We start from the raw sequence: 20,710 nt of genomic DNA, 5'->3' as shown, positions 1-20,710 counted from the left end.
CAGACCAACAATGAAGAAGTGGGTTGTGGGTTAAATGGAACATAGTTGCACTTAGGGGTTTTGTAGCTAAATGGATTATAGTTGCAGTCAGAATGAAAAAACTCATAAAATATCCTATCTAAGTCAAGAATGATGTATGGTAGGGGCAGCTAGATGGCGCAGTGGATAAAGCACAGGCCCTGGATTCAGGAGTACCTGCGTTCAAATCCAACTTCAGACACTTGACATTTACTAGCTGTGTGACCCTGGACAAGTCACTTAACCCCCATTGCCTGCCAAAAAAAAAAAAAAAAAGAATGATGTATGGTAAGGTAGAGGTTTACTGTGTCTTGGTTGAACATTTACACATCCTACTACTTGGGTCACATCCAGAATCCAGAATGTTTTGGCCTACTTCCCCCTTAAGCAGTGAAAAGTAAAGAACATATAAATAGTTTAAGAACAAAGCCTCTAAAAAGAAATATTTTCCAATTCTTGCTGACCCTGGCAATGTGCTATGGCAGGAGTTACAGTAAGCAAATCCCCTAATGAAGTTTGAATGTATCACTTTGGTTTTGTGCACCTCTTTTCTCAGAATTCCTGCATCACAAGAAGATGCAATTGGGTGCTTTAGTGTTCCAGTCTCCAACACTTTCTTTTTTCTCTCTGTAAAAACTCCAATTATATCCGTCCTGCTTGGCCTATATAAAATGTTTAAAAATACCATTCATGGACCGCTGGGAAGGAATAGATCTATGGAATGGGGAGGAATTTATGACCAAAGATGAGATAGAGAACATTACAAAAGGCAGAGTGGATCATTTTGACTACATTAAATTAAAAAGGATTTGCACAAACACCAATGCAAACAAGATTAGAAGGAAAGCAGAAAGATGGGAAACAATTTTTACAGCCAGTGTTTCTGATATAGGCCTCATTTCTAAAATATATAGAGAACTGAAGCAAATGCATAAGAATATAAGTCATTCCCCAATTGAGAAATGGTCAAAGGATATGAACAGGCAGTTTTCAGATGATGAAATTAAAGCTATCTACAGCCATATGAAAAAATGTTTTCAACCACTACTGATTAGAGAAATGCAAATTAAAAATACTCTGGGGGGGAAAAAACCCTACTTTGAGCTACCACCTGACAACTATTCAATTGTCTAATGTGACAAAAATGGAAAATGATAAATGTTGGAGAAGATGTGGGAAAATCAGAATAACAATGCATTGCTGGTGGAGCTGTGAACTGATCCAACCATTCTGGAGAACAATTTGGAACCATGCCCAAAAGGCTATAAAACTGTGCATACCTTTTGACCCAGCAATACCACTACTAGGTTTATATCCCAAAGAAATCATAAAGGAAAAGGACTCACATGTACAAAAAAATATTTATAGCTGCTCTTTTTGTGGTGGCAAAGAATTGGAAATTCGGGGCATGACCATCAATTGGGAAATGGCTAAACAAGTTGTAATATGTGAATGTAATGGAATACTACTGTGCTATATGAAATGATAAGCAGATGGATTTCAGAAAAACCTGGAAAGACTTAATGAATTGATGCTGAATGAAATGAGCAGAACCAAGAGAACATCGTACACAGTATCAACAACATTGTGTGATGATCAACTATGATGGACTTAGCCCTTCTCAGCAATACAATGATTCAAGACAAGTCCAAAGGAATGTTCTCCACAACCAGAAAAAAAGAATTGTAGATTCTGAATGCTGATTAAACCATACTGTTTCTACTTTTTTTTGTTGTTGTTTTGTTTTGAGGTTTTTTCCCTTTGTTCTAATTCTTTTTTCACATGACTAATGCAGGAATATGTTTAATGTGATTGTACATATATAACATCAGATTGATTGCTTTCTTGGGGAGGGGGAAGGGAAGGGAGGGAGGAAGAAAAATCTAGAAGTAGAAGTCTTATAAAGACAATGCCAAAAGACTTATGGTAGAAACTCAAGTGAGTATAGTACTATATCTTGCCCTTTGGGAAAGTGGGAGGCAAAGGGTTGCTACTTTTTTTGTTATTGTTCTTGTTTATTCTTTATTCTTGTATTTTTCCCTTTTGTTCTGATTCTTCTTTTACAACATGACTAATGTGGAAATATGTTTAACATTATTGTAATGTATAACCTATATCAGATTGCTTACTGGCTTTGGGAGGGGAAGAGGGAAGGGAGGGAGGAGGAAAAATTTGGAACTCAAAAAAAATCTTTACATGTAATGGGAAATTTTTTTTAAATTTAATTTTTAAAAAAGATGATTCTACTCATTACCAACACTATTTTTTATTTGCCTAAACACAAGAAACCTTCTTCTATATATGCACCCTCAAAGCAAACCATGGAATTTAATAGATTATGTCATTGTAAGAAGAGACAGATAAGATGTGAAAGTGACAAAGACAATGTGTGGCACAAAGGACTGTACCAATCATAGACTTATCCTCTCTAAGCTAAATATTAACATTCAAAAAAACAGTGGCCTCAAGGCAAGATGACTACCAGAAGACTTAAGGTCAACAGATTAGAGTGCTTCTTTGAGTGATTCATTGGTAACTTGGAGGGAAAGCTGAGCTAACATACAGTTGGCAACTTTGAAGCAGAAAATGAGTGGGCAGTCTTCAGAGATTTGGTGTACTGCATTGCATTTACTCATATAGGCCCCACACTTATCCATCGCTCCACCTAGCTGTTCTGAAAAATATGCATATGTGCATATGTATACACATGTGTACTTTTGTATATACAAATGTATATTAATATATAGACATATGTTTGTGTTACCATTCTTTAGTCACTTCAGTCTTGATCAACCCCAGCTAGGGTTTTCTTGGCAAAGATACAAGAGTGGTTTGCCATTTCCTTCTCCAGCTCATTTTGTAGATAAGGAAACTGAGGTAAACAGGGTTAAGTGACGTGCCCAGGGTCACATAGATAGTAAGTGTCTGAAGCCAGATTTAAACTCAAGAAGATGAGTCTTCCTGACTCCTTGACCCAGCTCTCTATTCACTATGCCACCTGGCTAATATATATATTTTTGCAACATGACTAATATGGAAATGTTTTGCATGATTTCACATGTATAATCTATATCAAATTGCTTGCCTTCTCAAGGAAAGGGGAGGGGAATGAGGGAGGGAGAAAATATGGGAACTCAAAATTTTTTTAAAAACCTGTTAAATTTTTTTACATGTAATTAAGAAATATTTTCTGTAATAAATAAAAATATATTGGATGAAAAAGGAAATAAAAAAATCAAACCCTAAAATCAGAAATAACACATACTTAATAAAAACTTTCCTAGTTTGAGAGAAATGCCTTTTGAATTATCATGTTCTACCATTCCAATTTTTCCTGTGGTGTTGCATTGCTATTAAAATATGTAAGGGAAAGATCGCACCACATTGGCTAGTTCCTTAATGGAGTATTTATAAAAGATAAGGGACAATACTCATATAGGATGAGGAGGCATATACAGGTTATCATCTGCTTTGGTATCGGGATACCCACACACATAAAATCACAGATTTATTGAAAATCAGTATAATAAAGTGAAACACTGTGTCTTGAATAAGATCCACATGAGACTCAATATAATAGAATATACTAGAATATTAGAATTACTAGAAAGGTAACATTTCTACATTATTCAGAAAATTTCTTGATGCAAGTTTCCAGGGTTTGTTTGTTTTTTCAGTAATGATAAATAAAAAATAATTTCTATGTCCAGATTTAAATACATTGTCCCCAGAAACAAGATATTATGGCTTACCTTCTGGACAGACTTGACAACAACATTCACAACTGGTTGAACTGCTAGCTCTAAAGGCTTTTGAACTTGGTCTTCTTCAAATGTAAGAAATGGTGGTCCCTGAGACAGGAAGAAGAGTAAATATAGTAATAAATTATCACATTACCTTAAAAAAAGAAAATACACATTTTATCTCTTTCAATAAATGATTTATTTATTTATATAATATATATGTAATGTTTATATAATAAACATTTTCCACTCTACCTTGCTGTATTACAGTTGAATATAAAGGAGCAGAAATTTTTGGGTTTTGGGTGAAGCCCCTATACTGATGCAGTTTCTACTCACAGACCAGGCAAATTCCCAGAAATCAAATAATAAAGCATAATAACAAACCTAACACAGGTAAACCCATGTAATAAAACCACAGTGAGTCATTAAATTCTTTTCTCTATCTTTTTGACTTGCCTCACAAGTTCACATCCTGAGTCCCTCAGAGGACCCTTTAGGTAGATGGTGACAGGTACTTCCTTACTCTTCCCCAAAAAGGGAAGCCTGGACATTGGAGAAAGGGGGAGAAGGAACTGCATAAACAAGGCGTCCTCTCTTGACATTCTTTTTTTTTTCTTTTTGTGGGGCAATGAGGGTTAAGTGACTTGCCCAAGGTTGCACAGCTAATAAGTATCAAGTGTATAAGGCTGGATTTGAACTCAGGTCCTCCTGAATCCAGGGCCAGTGCTTTATCCACTGTACCACCTAGCTGCCCCACTCTCTTGACATTCTTGCTGTCACTGCAAAGCCCTCATTCTTTCCTACATTTAAATCTAGGGTTCCTCTAACTTAGAGCTATATTATTAATAATGACAATTATTAAGTCAGTAATGCTTTGTAGAAGGTCAAATATATAAAAACATGTACATGAGGGAATTATGGGAAGAAAGAGGGGTGATAGGTAACCCAAGAGAATTCTTCCTATTCCATTCTAATACCCTTGTGCCAAATAAACATGAAAAGAGCTCCCAAATGCAGTAAATTCAGCCAGGACAAGAAAAGAACAATTTTTAAAACCCATTACAAGGTAATTGAAGAGAAAAAAAATAGCTGAAGACCAACTTAGCAGTCTATCCTGCTCCCTTAGCCCACAATCCCCGCCCCCCCCCCCCCACGACCTCTGTGACTACTGCAATTTTTGGCAACTGACTTTTGAAATTAAGCCCTTTTCAGTTTTCCTAGTAAGTCCTCAGTTCTAGGACAGGTGGATCTCTTACCACTTCAGCATAGTCCTGTTTCTTCCAGCCTCCCTTATCCATTTCTAAAGTCACCTCACTAGCCCACAGCCACTTTGCCTCCCTACCAACACCTGCATGACTCCTGCCATTTGGGGGAACTTTTTTTTTTTTAATATTGTCAACTCAACAAACATCAAATTGCCTTATCCAAAAAAAGAAAAACCAAAATAAGAGTACTGTATACTATATACTGTGAATTGCCACAATGCCAGGGCACAAAAGTACTAGGCCTTCTGAATGTGGAAAACACATTTCCATCATAGAAAAATCAGCATTTTTCTTTTTTTAAAAAAATTTATTATTATTATTGTTGTTGTTGTTGTTGTTGTTGTTATTGTTATTGTGGGGCAATGAGGGTTAAGTGACTTGCCCAGGATCACACAGCTAGTAAGTGTAAAGTGTCTGAGGCTGGATTTGAACTCAGGTCCTCCTGAATTCAGGGCCAATGCTTTATTCACTGTACCACCTAGCTGCCCCCCAAAATAAGTATTTTTCAAGGAAAAGATTGATCTCAGTGGATGAATACTTTGAAATAAAAGAATCTGAGTCAAAACCTCCTGGGATAGGGGAAGATAGAGCAACAGATTTTGTAAGGTGCCCTGAAATATCAATGGACCAACTTAAAAAATGTTTCAGAAAATCAGGCAAAGAAATAAGAGAAAATAATAAAGTAATACTAATAGAAATTAGCAAGTCCAATCAAAGACTAGATGGAGAAGTTTGGGGCACAGGAGAAGACAAAACCAGCAGATTCTCTAAAAAAGAAAATGACAACTGGAAAGCATACAGAAAAAAGAGGAAAAATAATGAGACAAGTTAAAATAAGTGTGGAAGAACATATATGACAACTCTACCATACAAGAATCAACTAAAGATTATAGGTCTTTCAGAAAATATCATAAAGAAAACCTGAATATCTTAATCCAAGAAACCATGCAAAAATTGCTGGAAAATAGTGGAAGCAGACAACAAAGTGCAGATTGAAAGAATTCCTTTTCCCCCAAAAGCAACAGAATAAATCACCAAAAAGCAATGAACTCAAATTTCAGGAATTCCACATCTTAGGTCAAATCTTATATTCAGTAAGGGACCAAAAAAAGGTTTAAATTCCAAGGAAAAACAATTAGAACATCATAGCATCACACTATGTTTATAAGAAATCAAAGGAAATTAGAATGTAATATTTGGAAAGCAAGGACATTTGTTGACATGCTAAAATAACATATCTTACACAACTGACCCTAAACATCAGTGAGAGTGCTAGCTAGTTAGTTAACTAGCTAGATAGTTGAGATAGTAAAAAAGAATTCGAATCTTTCCTTCAAAAGAACCCAGTGGTAAACAAGGCATTTGATTTGCAAACTGCACAAACAGCATTAAGTTAAATACTTTCAGATAGTAATGAAAGATTAGGAAATTAAATGTTTCTTTTTATGTACTAACACTAGAGAACAATACAAATGATGAGTGAGAATTTTTTTGTTATTTGATTTTCTGTTTTTCAAAACATATTGAATGACAGTGAGAAGGCAAGAGGCTAAAGAATTAGGCAAACGGGGGGGGGGGGGGGGGCAGCTAAGTGGCACAGTGGATAAAGCACCAGCCCCTGGATTCAGGAGGACCTGAGTTCAAATTTGACCTCAGACACTTGACACTAGCTGTGTGACTCTGGGCAAGTCACTTAACCCTCATTGTCCCACAAAAAAACAAAGAATCAGGCAAATGGCATAATCAGAAAAACCAAAAGAATAGCAGATGGAGGAAGTTGATTGTTTTGGGAGAAAAACTCTGCTCATTAATAAATCAGCATTATAGGTAGTAGGAAAATATAGAGTTAATTATATAATTTGTTAAATAAAAATATTTTTTACAGTTTTTATTTTCATTTTTCAAGATAAAATTCTAATCATTTTAATCTAATCCCCACTACTTACTATGAATGTTGATCCCTCCTTTAGATAGACTCACTTAGAAGAAAATTCCCAAATACACTAAAATATTTGTAGCAGCATTTTTTTTATGGTAGCAAAAAAACTGGAAACAAAGTAGGAGTTAAACAGATTGTAGTAGATGAATGTAATGGAATATTACTTTGTCATAAGAAATGATGAATATGATGAAAACAGAGAGGTGGCAAAGATCTTGTAATCCTTGGCTCTGAGACCCAATTGTATGGGACACTCTCTTCTTTGGTGACCTCTAATCAATCCTTTTACCTCTCAATTCTCTCCCAGGCCACCTCCCTTGCACCTATTCAACTATCTTAATCTCCACAGAAGCTCTTCCAAACCTTTTTATCCCTCCTTAAATTTCTAATGGACCCCCCTCCCCCTACCTCTCAATTGAGAACCTTGCCTCATAGTTTACCAAAAAAAGGACTTTCACCATGAACTCCCTCTAATTCCTGCTTGTTTATTTCCTATCACTCAGATGCCTTCTGCCACATCCTCCTTCATGCTTAACAAGGCTAACCCTTTTACCTACCTAAATTATCCCATTCCATCTCATCTCCTCCAACAAAACACCTCTTCTGTCATTCCCACTCTATTACTCATTTTTAATCTCCCCTTGTCTACTAGCTGCTTCTCTACTGTATACAACACACTCATTTCCCCCCATGCTGAAAAAAAAATACTTTATCACTCCATCCCTGCTAATTATCATTCTATATAAATTTGTGCCCTTTGTGGTTAAATTCCTTTAAAAGGACATCTACACGGGGCAGCTAGGTGGCACAGTGGATAAAGCACTGGCCTTGGATTCAGGGGGACCTGAGTTCAAATCCAGCCTCAGACACTTGACACTTACTAGCTGTGTGACCTTGGGCAAGTCACTTAACCCTCATTGCCCCACCAAAAAAAAATTTAAAAAAAAAAAAGGACATCTACAATAGATGCCTCTACTTTCTCTCATGTCATTCTCTTCTTAACTCCTAACAATTTAGCTTCTGACCTCATTATTCTACCCAAACTGCTTTCTCCAAAGGTACCAATAATCATTTAATTGACAAACCCAATGGCTTCTTCTCAATTCTCATTCTCTTCAACCTCTCTACAGCCACTGACACTATTGATCATCCTTGTCTCCTTGATATCCTTTTCTCTCTAGGTTTTAGGACACCACTCTTTCCTGGTTCTCCTCTTACTTATCAAAATGCCCCTTCTCCTTTGCTGGATACTTAATTTGGATCACATTCTCTAACCACAGGTGTCCCACAGGGTCTTCTGTTCTACTTCATTTACTGATCTCATCAGCTCCCATAGATTTAATTACTATACCTATGCAAACCATTCTCAAATATACTTATCCTGCCCCAAACTCTCTGATGACTTTCAATTTCCTATCTCCACCTGCTTTTCACACATCTTGAACTGGATGCAGGAATCTTGCCAGTAAGATGTCTTAATTTTAGTTGTCTGGGTGGTGCAGTGGATAAAGCACGAGCCCTGGATTCAGGAGGACCTGAGTTCAAATCCAGACTCAGACACTTGACACTAGCTATGTGATCCTGGGCAAGTCACTTAACCTTATTATCTTTCCTCCTAAACCCTCCTCTTCTCTCCTATATTCCCTATTACTGTTAAAGGCAACTCCATTCTCTCAGTCCCTCAGGCTCAAAACCTAGGTATAATCCATGACTCCCTACTATCTCTTGCCTCTCATCTGTTGCCAAGGTTCATTGATTTCACCTTTGTCACAGTTCTTTAATATGGCCCTTTCCTTCTCTTACACTGCCAATACTCTGGTATAGGCCCACATCACACCTCATGCCTGAACTACTGCAATAGCCTACTTGTGTCTCTGCTTGCCTCTAGTCTTTTCTACATCCTTCACTCAGCCACCTAAATGATTTTCCTAAAATGCAGGTCCAGCCATGTCACTTTCTTGACCCCTGCCCTCCAATGACTCCCTATAACCTCTACATCAAATGTAAAATACTCTGGTGTTCAAAGCCCTTCATAACCCAGTTCCTTCCTACTTTTCCAATCATCTCATACCTGACTCCCTGACATATATTCTTTCATCCAATAACACTGGCCTCCTTGGCATTCCACAAATAGACACTCCATCTTTTGGCTTGAGACATTTTCTCCAGCTGTCCTCCTCACCTGGAATGCTCTCCCTGCTCATCTTGGCCTCCTAGTTTCCTTTAAGTTCCAACTAAAATCTCATCTTTAGCAGAGAGGTTTTCCCAAACCCTTCTTTAATCATTTCCTAATTTATCCTCTAGGGGTGCATGAGGTATTCAGGGAAGACCAGCACCTCTGGTGTGAGGGCTTGCTGAGCCCTTTTAAGGGTTGCTCATCCATCTTTGGTTGACCACCTGTCACCCAACTCTCACCTCCAAGAAGCTATAACATGTGCAGTGGCCACACATTGGTAAAACTGTTTGGGTAGACAAACTAAAGCAGGTTTAGGATAACCAATACCTATCATTAAATTGGGGGATGTCAACCCTAAGCATGTGAAGACACCCCCCAAAGACCGGGTGGATGAAAACAGTTTGTTCCAACGGCCATAAAGACAGCTGAAGCAGGCACTGTGGGAGCACGTAGAGCTTGGTCAGACATCAAATGTGCTACGATTTACTGTAAGCTGGGCCATCATCAGTCATCTTGACTTTTGTCCTGCCACTGGACTTCAATGACTCTGGGAGAGTGAGGCTGACAATTTTGTGCTGCTCTGCCTCACTTAAATCCAATTCACAAATAAGTCAAAATATCCCATGATGTCATTGGTCCTCTTAAAAACAAAGGATAAACAATATTTATCCTGTATATAGCTTGTTTACATATATTTATTTGCTTGTTGTCTCCCCTTTGGGAGCACGGACTGTCTTTTTCCCTCTTTTTGTATCCTCTGTACTTAGTACAATGCCTGCCACAGAGTAGGCCCTTAATGTTTATTGACAGGCTGACTGACCGATTAGGAGATCAATACCCCCAGCCAGTGGGGAAGGGCAGATTTGGCAAGAGAGAGAGGAAAGTTCTGGATTTCTTCTGGTTTCTAGTTTTGAAAAAGAAGATAGGTAATACCAACCTCTTTCCAAATCGCTAAAGAGAGAGAAAGACTCTAAGAGGCCAACATGTAGAAGAACTGGCTATCTCTATCATGTTCTTATCTACAGCTTAATAAACCAGGGACTTCAGGAAATTTTCCTCTTGGTTGAGGTTAGGAATTCACTCTCTTGGTTGCTGATATATCTCACTCCCAATGGGAGAGCTCCTTCATTCTCTATTATCTGGTATATATTCTCACACATTTACTTTCTCTGATTTATGCTTTGCTATTGACTTGGATAAATGGTTTTCTTTGCTATTTGATATGTGTGTTCATTATGGTCTTGGTTATAAACTTGTAGCCACTCTTTCCCCATTAATGAATAGTGATCAAGAGTTAGCTTGAACTTAAAAACTACTTCCCCTAGATGACTAAGATTCAAGGGCCCAAATAGATACAATTCTAGCCCAGTACTCCCTCTTTCAGAGGAAAACAGAGTAAACAGCTTCAAGCCCTCTTGCTTCCCTTCCTGGCAGGAATCAAAGTCTCCCTCAGAGGAATTGGAGTTGCTAGGGATGTCTTCTCTAGACTCTCTGAGAGCTACCTTCAGACAGAACCATGTGGACATACCAAGGATATATGGGTGAAATAAAACAGATCCTCACATGATACCCTCTTACAATCTAATGTAAAGTTGTGCAAACAATTTACACAACTACAAAAAAAATAAAAAGGAAAAAAGCAAAAGCAAATGTAAAAAAAATACAAAACAGAAGTATGACTCAAAAGAAAGGGGAAGAGAAGATATTCCTATTCTACCCCTTTGCAGAGGAGGGAGGTCCATAAATATGGAAGTCTGTTCATAATTTCAAACTTCTTTTTTAATGTATTGATTTATTGTGCTGGATTTTTTTCCATTTCTTTTTTTTGCTTTAAAAAATTTACATGGTGATTTTACATATATAACCTATATCAGATTGCTTGCTGTCTTGGGGAGGGACAGCAAGCAATCCGATATAGGTTATAGGAGAGAGGAGAGGGAGGGAGAAAAAATTGAAACTAGAAATCTTATAAAAACAAATGTTGCAAACTATTTCTACATGTAACTGGAAAATAATAAAATACTTTTATGGAAAAAAATTACATGGGATAAGCCTCAGGGAGGGAAGGAAAAGGAAGAAAGAGAGGGATACTAGGATAAATCCTGGTGAAATTTTTTAAAAAGACAATTAAATTTTATTTTTAAAAATAAAAGAGCATTATTTTTTTCAAAAATTTCTTATATTTATTTTTTCCAATTCCAGGTAATGACAATTTTTAACATTCTTTTTTTTTAAATTTTGAGTTCCAAATTCTCTTCCTCACTTCCACCTTCCCCTGCCCCTTGAGAAGGCAAGCAATTTGATATAGATTACACATGTGCACTCATGTAAAACATTTTTCCATATTAGCCACATTGCAAAAGAAAATGTAAACAAACAAACAAAAAAACCGAGAGTTTTTGGATTTTTTTAAAGTATGCTTTGACCTTACACTCATCAGAATTGGCTCAAAGACCTTAATCTCATCAGAGTTGGCTCAAGGGGGGATTAACATACACACTCAATTGGGTGGAGTAATCTATCTAACCCAGCAGGAAAGTAGGAGAGGAAGGGGATAAGGAGGGAGGGGTGAAAGAAGGGAGGGCAGAGTGAGGGAGGGGGCAGTCAGAAGCAAATCCCTTTTGAGGAGAGATAGGGTGAAAGAAGATAGATTTACTCTATTGATTAAATATCATGGGGAAGGGAATAGGATGGAGGGAAACAATAGTTAAGAATAGTAACTATGAAAAAGAGAAAAGGAAAAAAATTGTACAAAAAATATTTATGGCAACTCTTTGTGGTGACTAAGAGTTAGAGATTGAGGGAATGTCCATCAATTGGGGAATGACTGAAAAAGTTGTGGTGTGTGATTGTGGTGGAATATTATTGTGCTGTGGGAAATGATGAGCAGGATGATTTCAGAAAAACTTGGAAAGACTTATATGAACTGATATATAGTGAAGTGAGCAGAACCAAGAGAACATTGTGCACAGTGACAACATTAGTGTTCTATGAGCAATTGTGAATGACTTAACTACTCTTGGCAATACAATGATGCAAGACAATCCCAAAGGGATAATAAAGCATACTATCCACCTCCAGAGAAAGAACTGATATTGAATGAAAACAAACTGAAGCATGCTACTTTGTATTTCCTTTTTTTTACTTGAATCTTTTATATAAAATGATTAATATGGTAATATTTTACATAATTGCACATACATAACCTATATCTGATTGCTCAACACTTCAGGGAGGGGGGGCAGTAGGGAGGGAGGGAATGAAAGGGATGGAATTTGGAACTCAAAACTTTAAATAAATAAATCAACAGATAAAAGTATGCTTTGATCTGTATTCAGATGTTATCAGTTATTCCTCTGGAGGTAAATAGAATTTTTCATCATAGTTCTTTTGAAATTATACTTCATTTTGCATCATTGTATTTCACTTTGTATCAGTTCATATAAGTCTTCTGAAAGCATCTTGCTTGTCATTTCTTAAAGCACAACAGTATTCCATCACAATTATATACCACAGTTTGTCCAGCCATTCCAATTAATGTGTATCCCATCAATTTCCAATTCCATGCAACCACAAAAAGAGATGCTATTAAAAAAATGCTATAAATATTTTTGTACTGTAGGTCTTTTGCTGTCTTTTAAAAAAATCTCTTAGGAATATAGACCTAGTAGTGGTATTGCTAAGTCAAAGGTATGCATATTTCCAAATTGCTATCCAGAATCATTGGATCAGTTCACAATTCGATCAACAGTGCATTAGTGTCCCATTTTGTCAAATATTGAGTTCTTGTTCCCATGGCTTAGATCTATGAATTTATTAAACACTAGATTATTATGGTTATTTACAACTGTGTATTGTGTACTTGGTCTATTCCCCTGACCTACCATTCCATTTCTTAGCCAGTACCAGATTGTTTTCATGATTACCACTTTGTAATATAATTTGAAATCTGGTACAGCTAGGCTACCTTCCTCCACATTTTTAAATTGATTCCCTTGATATTTTTGACCTTTTGCTCTTCCAGGTTAATTTTGTTATTATTTTTTCTAGCTTCATAATATTTTTGGTAGTTTGATAGGTATGGCACTGAATAAGTAAATTAATTTAGGTAGAATTATCATTTTTATTATATTGCCTCAGCCTACACATGAGCTATTAATATTTCTCCTATTACTTAGATCTGACTTTGTTTCTGTGAAAAGTGTTTTGTTATTGGGTTCATATAGTTCCTGGTTTTGTCTTGGCAGATAGAAAGAGCATCACTATTGTACTATTGTATAACATGGGTTGTATAGAGGTACACCTCGATATTTTTCTGCTTGCTGTGAGAATTAGAGTGCTACCAACCTGCTGAAAAAGATATTGCAGGGAAGCTCTGCCATGAAAAGAAAGCATGTGACTTCGGCATCTGGAAGTAACCTTTCTGAGGTTTCAAAGGTCAGATTGGCATCCGGAAGTTATGTCTAATGCCTGTGAGTCTTGTCTATCAAAGTTACCAGCCAATTAGCTTAGAGCTCTGTGTGTGTGTGTGTGTGTGTGTGTGTGTGTGTGTGTGTGTGTGTGTGGTCCTTTTTCCTGTTGCACAGGGAGCTTCTGGGAGAAGCCACAGTGGTGGGGGTGGGGGGAGTGAGGACAGAGGCTTGCTCTTAGATAGCTAGATGAAGGTTGCTTTTCCCCTCTCTCTCTTTACTAACTTCTAATACACTTTAATAAATACTTAAAAGCCTAAACTCTTGCTAAAGCTTCTAATTTAAGGTGACCACTCATTAGATTTTAGACCTTACACTGCCTCTGTATGACCACATATGGATGTCTTTTTCTTTCTTTCTTTTTTTTTTTTAGTGAGGCAATTGGGGTCAAGTGACTTGCCCAGGGTCACACAGCCAGCAAGTGTCAAGTGTCTGAGGCCGGATCCGAACCCAGGTACTCCTGACTCCAGGGCCGGCGCTCCATCCACCGCGCCACCCAGCTGCCCCTATGGATGTCTTTTTAAAAGCTCCCCCATTAGGCTCTAAGTTCCTTGAGAGGAGGATTTTCTTTTTTCTTTTCTTTTTTTGCATTTCTTTGTATCTCTATTGCTAAGCACACTGTGTCGTAAGTGCTTAATAATGTTTATTGATTTGACTTAACTGTTTATGGAAGCTTGAAATGGGAAAGGACAGAGTCCACTACTTAACTGCTAAGCCAGAAAAGCTGAATGCTCAGTGAGTTTACAAAAGTAGTCACTAGTATGTTCTGCCTCTCTCTGCCATTCCATCTGTTAAGTGTGTGGTCTGGCTTAAGTTATGTCAGGATTGTTGGGTAGGATAGGGGTAATGGTCTTTCTCTCACCCAGTCTCCATATGGCCATGAGTATACAACCAGCTCTGATTCTTTTCTGTTTATGGTAGATGTGTCTGGGATTGGAGGCAACACTGAGAGCCCCAAAATGTCCAAAAGTCCTAGGGGGGCTAACATATAGCTCAACTTTGTTGTCCTCTGAATGGCAGTAAGGTAGAGGGAAGTGAGTATTCTGCATCAAAGAGGATTACCATCAACAGGAGAATGGCTCCAAACATTGTCTATTTTACCATCAGACAAGTGCTGGGATGGGGGGTACAGTGCTGAGAGGAAATAGAAAATTCCTGATTAGCGATACTTCATGTTCTGAAGAGGTTACAATATTAGCTTCTCAACTGATTGTAATCATAGTTATAAGTTGAATTGGGGCAACTAGGTGGCATACTAGATAGAGCACTGGCCCTGAAGTTGGGAGGACCTGAGTTCAAATTTCAACTCAGACACTTACTAGCTGTGTGACCTTGGGCAAGTCACTTAACCCCAATTGCTTTAAACATCCAGGGTCATCCTGAATTATATCTTGCCACTGGACCCAGATGGCTCCAGAGGAGAAAGTGAGGTTGGTGACTTTGCACAGCCTTGCCTCATTTAAATCCCAATTATTGCAAGTCATGATATCACCCTCATGCCATGGTCCTCTTTGGAAAGGACAAACAACAACAAGTTGAAATATTAAATTCTTTTCTAATCCTGTTAATATGGACTACTGTTCTTTTATAATGAGTACTCCTTTTTGTGAGTGGCATAAATTACCTGACTCATACATGATTCATGTTTGTATATTGAATACCTTTGGTACTTTCTCCCTTAGTGGAAATCTAAAACTTGAAGGGGGAAACCTGAAACTTAGAAACCTTATTTTACTATAAATAGCTTCCCATAATTAGGTTTTTAAAAATGAATTAATGAGTGTGAGAAAAGGGAACCACCCTTCTTGGGAAAGGCAATTCACTAGGCAGAAGACAGTGAAGGGTGAGTGACCCTAGGAGTGGATTACCTTACAGTGGATAACTCATTTGATTTAATAAATGCTCAAACCCTCTAAAAAGCACATTCTTCCCCCCAAAAAGTTTTCTTATTGATTTTTACCAAAGAAGAGAGCTGTGCCTTTACTGCTGTCTTACTGTTTCATATTAAAACCATCTGTATCTCATAATGAAAACTGAAAACAATTTTTTTAAAAAGAGAGAAGCCAGAATATTTTTTTTTGCAGGCAATGGGGGTTAAGTGACTTTGCCCAGGGTCACACAGCTAGTAAGTGTCAAGTGTCTGAGGCCGGATTTGAACTCAGGTACTCCTGAATCCAGGGCTGGTGCTTTAACCACTGCACCATCTAGCTGCCCCCTCAGAATATTTTTATAAATCAAATCACCAATGTTTGCTATTTGGCAAGTGGTCATGTTAGGAATCCCAAAGAATATATTAAAAGATAGAAAATAATTTCTAATCTTATTCTGCTATAGCATGTCCCACCAAAAAAAAAAAAAAACCAAAGGGAAAATGTAATCCATTTTTGAAATGAAGAAATAATGTTTTCAAACATACATGCACACAGAGTAATGGAGAGGTTTATTGCTATGCAGGTATTTCTGACTGCTACCCTTCCTAGCTTCCCAGATTAAGGTGTGTTTTGGTAAAACAAGCCAGCAGAGGAATATCGTTAATGTAAGAGATGTTTTGTAAACCAGGAAGTAGGCTAGAAGAATAACAAAACATAAGACAAAGCAGTGAAGTAATAAAAAGGAGAGATTAAAACTGTGCTCTATTTAGTGTTGATAACAAGATGTTACTCTAAAGATACCACAGTGTGGTCTTTAAAGGACAATGAAGTGTATATTTGTGAAAGATATTAAATAAAAATAAAGAAAATAAACATTTTGCCATGGAAACTGAAGGTAGAAGCTGTATTTTCTCATTACTAAGAAAAATATAAAATAATGCAGATCTAAAATATGAACTCCCCCCCACCCCCTGCCCTTTCCCCCTTTCACTTTACCTAGGTTTACAAAGTTAAATATGAGTACAGCTTATTATCAAAAGCCATACTTTTTTGGTTTGGCTATAGAGGTCATTCTATATTAATACACACCAGATTAACCTGCTATGCAGGGGTGGGGTAGAGACAGGAAAAGCATGAAGAAGAGAGATCTTTAGGGGAAGGTTTTATATTATCAATGGTTGGCATTTCATGTGTATGTCTTTTTTTAAAACTTTTTTTTAAAAGCATTTCAGTATACATAGGATAACATGAAACAATGAATTTCCATTTCACACTGCTTGCTTTTTAAAAAGTATATAATGGGGGGCAGCTAGGTAGCACAGTGGATAAAGCACCGGCCCTGGATTCAGGAGTACCTGAGTTCAAATCCGGCCTCAGACACTTACTAGCTGTGTGACCTTGGGCAAGTCACTTAACCCCCATTGCCCCGTCAAAAACAAAAACAAAAAAAAACAAAAACAAAAACAAAGTATATAATGGGGGCAGCTAGATGGCGGAGTGGATAAAGCACCAGCCCTGGATTCAGGAGTACCTGAGTTCAAATCTGATCTCAGACACTTAACACTTACTAGCTGTGTGACCCCGGGCAAGTCACTTAACCCCAATTGCCTCACCAAAAAACAAAACAAACCAAAAAAAAGTATATAATGAATTCTACATATTAATTTCAAAATAGTCCTACCTGTCTATACTTCCTTCAGTTATCTTACGAGAAAAAAAATTTTTAAGTGTTTCAATGAGAGACAAATATGGCAAAGTAGGAGACGTACAGTCTATCTATTCCCACAACAACAACAATACTTAAAAAGAGACACCACATGAAGTCATGATTAGGAAATCCAAGGAAAAATCATAGTGAGGCATGTTTCTAGCCTAAATCAGCCATAGGAGACAGACAGAGATCTTCAGGAATTGAAGAAGAGATCTAACCAGCAGGGGTCAACTGAAGCTCCAAACAGGGACAAACCTATAATTGTGTTACCCAGACATGAACTGGGTACAATGGTTTTGCAAAGCTCAGACCAGAAAGGAAATGAACAGACTTCAATCAATATCAGATGTATTGGGCACACTGAAATCTTTCAGGTCCTTCACCTTATATAGACATCATGTATTCTTTGTAGTGTGAGATTTAAAATTGGATATAAGATCATTAAACTCCCCTTTTAATTTTTTCCTTATATATCTCCCAGACCACTAAGAAAAGGAAGCCTCTGAGCTTTAATCAGTGAGGGATAAGGGATACTGATTAAGGAAATAGAAAAGTAGAAATACAAATGAATAATCTTAGATCTAAGCTTAGTCTATATTCTTTTATAAAACTCAACGAATCCCCAATCTGCCTGCCAGGCCGAGAACCAGAGCCAATCACCAAAGTGTGCACTGTCAAGCCAGAGTGTGCGAGACAGCGAAAACTTCTGTTCTCACTCTCAGTTTTAAGTTGGTATCCCGGAAGTACGCGTGCTTGGCCATGTTCTTCGGGCAGCAGCAGGCGCACCGCTGTTGTGGTCTCCTCCCCAAAAGGGTGGTCCTTCAAAAGCCGCTTCAGTAGCATGAGCTCAACTCTCAAATGATTAAGCTAAAACTTCCGTTTTTCACCACAGTAGCCTTTAGCTTCTCTTTTGCAAAACTTTCTTCTACTTCAGTATTTTTGTGTTCCACATCTGTTTATTGATTTTTCAACTCTTTAGAGAGATTTCTATCATGGTTTTTTTTTTCAATTCTGCTAACTTTTTTTTTTAAGTGAGGCAATTGTTAAGTGACTTGCCCAGGGTCACACAGCTAGTAAGTGTTAAGTGTCTGAGGCTGGATTTGAACTCAGGTACTCCTGACTCCAGGGCCGGTGCTCTATCCACTGTGCCACCTAGCTGCCCTTGCACCACCTAGCTGCCCCACTAATTAAACTTTTAAATTCTGAATTGAGATTTTTAAATTATAAGATATGTTTATTTCTACTGTCTTTTATGGATTTAATTTATATTTTGAGCTATTCTGAAATTTTTTGTTGTAATGTTGTAGGGGATATGGGGAAAATGAGACATTAATAGACTTTTTTTTTGTGAGGCAATTGGGGTTAAGTGACTTGCCCAGGGTCACACAGCTAGTAAGTGTTAAGTGTCTGAGGCCAGATTTGAACTCAGGTACTCCTCAATCCAGGGCCTTTATCCACTGTGCCATCTAGCTGCCCCTACATTAATACACTCTTGGTAAAGTTGTAAACTAATTCAAACATTATGTAGAGCAATTTGTAAACTGATTCAAACATTCTGTAGAGCAATTTAGAACTATGGACAACAGACTATAAAACCATGCATGCTTTTTGACCTAGTAATACCACTACTAGGTTGCTATCCAAAAAGAGATTAAAAAAAAAAAAGTTGAATTTGAAATTGAGGAGATGCCCATCAGTTGGGGAATGGCTGAACAAATTGTGGGATGAGATGATGATGGAACACTATTGTGCTATAAGAAATGATGAGCAGTATGCTATCAGAAAAACCTGGAAAGACTTACATGAGCTGATGCAAAGTGAAATGTACTGTATACAAAATAACAGGGGGCAGCTACATGTCACAGTGGTTGAGGCGCCAGGCGTGGATTCGGGAGTACCTGGGTTCAAGTTCGGCCTCAGACACTTGACACTTAATAGCTGTGTGAACCTGGGCAAGTCGCTTGACCCCCATTGCCTAAAAAAAACCCAAAAAAACCCAAAACAAAATAACAGCAATAAGATGGTCTACTACAAATGACTTAGTTATTTTCAGCAATACAATGACCCAAGACAACTCTGAAGGACTTCTGAAAAATACAATCCATCTCCAAAGAAAGAACTGATGGTATCTGAATACAGATTGAAGCATAATTTTGGGGGGGTTCCTTTTTCTAAAGTTTTTTTGGTCTGTTTTCTTTCACAACCTGACTAATATGGAAATGTTTTGCATGACTACACATATATAACGTATTGAATTGCTTGAATTCTTCAGGGTGGGGTAGGGAGAGAGGGAGGAAGAGAATTTGGAATATAAAGTTTTTAAAATAGATGTTAAAATTTGTTTTTACATGTAATTTAGAAAAAATAAAATTCTAAATAAATTTTTTAAAAATAGAAATTTCTTGTTGTTCCATGCTCTCCTTAAAATTCTATGGATTATACATTTTATATATCATTAATGCCTTTGTCTTATAATATTTATTAAAAGGACAGATAACTTTTTTTAGGATTTAGAATTCACCTTTCCTTCTACTCTTAGGATTTTCAATATTGATTTATCTGCTTATTTGGGGGGCTTTTATAAAAATATTTGGTGTTCTAGCCTTTAAAAACAATTACCAGGCAGCTAGGTGGCACAGTGGATAAAGCACTGGCCCTGGATTCAGGAGGACCTGAGTTCAGATCTGACCTCAGACACTTGACACTTGCTACCTGTGTGACCCTGAGCAAGTCACTTAACCCTCATTGCCCTGCAAAACAAAAACAAAAACAAAAAAAACCCTAACTGACTGACATTCCCTTTTTTGTTCATGGGTACTACTCTATCCACCAATGCTGAATTGTAAAGCTGCCTTAGCTTCCTTCTATATTAGGTGATATACAGTTTATCATCCTGAGGCCCTGCACTGAGTAATCAGTAAATATGTCCATTTATATTAGAGTCTACTATGGGCCAGGCAATGTGCCAAGCAATGGAGATGCAAAAAGAGGGAAAAAATAGTCCCTGCCTTCAGGGACCTCACAATCTAATGGGAAAGAAAACAAGTAAATACGTACAAAAAATATACAGAAAAAAATAATTAAAAGAGAAAAGGCACTAGAATTGGGAGAAATTGGAAAGATTTCCTGTAGAAGATTGGATTTTGGTGGGGACTTGAAGAGGATTGCTTGTTGGCACAATAAAATAAAACATCAAGCCTGGAGTCAGGAAGACCTGAGTTCAAATTCATCCTGAGACACGTCCTAGATGTGTGGGCCCTGGGCAAGTCACTTAACCCTCTTTGCTTCAATTCCCTATTCTATAAAATGAGCTGGAGAAGGAAACAACAAACCACTTCAGTATCTTTGCCAATAAAACTCTAGATGGAGTCTCCAGAGAATCAAACAACAACAAAAGTATAAAGGTGGGAGAGGAGTTTGGGAGTAGTAGAAGATAGTGTGAGGGAAGGAAGGAAGGATAGTAGTCTCTTGGTGGAAAGAGTATAAGCCCAGATAGTTAGTCCCCTTTTCTTCAG

General features: G+C 37.5%; 1 protein-coding gene across 4 annotated transcripts in view; it reads right to left on the bottom strand.

Moving 5' to 3' along the window:
- C2CD2 (C2 calcium dependent domain containing 2) overlaps positions 1-20,710 on the bottom strand; it is a 115,984-nt gene that overhangs the window by 89,207 nt on the left and 6,067 nt on the right. For all 4 annotated transcript variants that reach the window (XR_006355673.1, XM_043995688.1, XM_043995689.1 and 1 more), the window contains exon 2: positions 3,771-3,869. Coding sequence is in view for 3 of the 4 variants with exons in the window: in XM_043995688.1 (XP_043851623.1) it covers positions 3,771-3,869 (99 nt within the window). In the remaining variant the exon portion in view is untranslated. The remainder of the gene's footprint in view (positions 1-3,770; positions 3,870-20,710) is intronic.

This window comes from Dromiciops gliroides, chromosome 3 (genome assembly GCF_019393635.1).
Source record: "Dromiciops gliroides isolate mDroGli1 chromosome 3, mDroGli1.pri, whole genome shotgun sequence".
Lineage (NCBI taxonomy): Eukaryota > Metazoa > Chordata > Mammalia > Microbiotheria > Microbiotheriidae > Dromiciops > Dromiciops gliroides.
The sequence above is the reverse complement of the archived record's forward strand: the minus strand, read 5'-3'. Positions and strand labels throughout refer to the sequence as shown.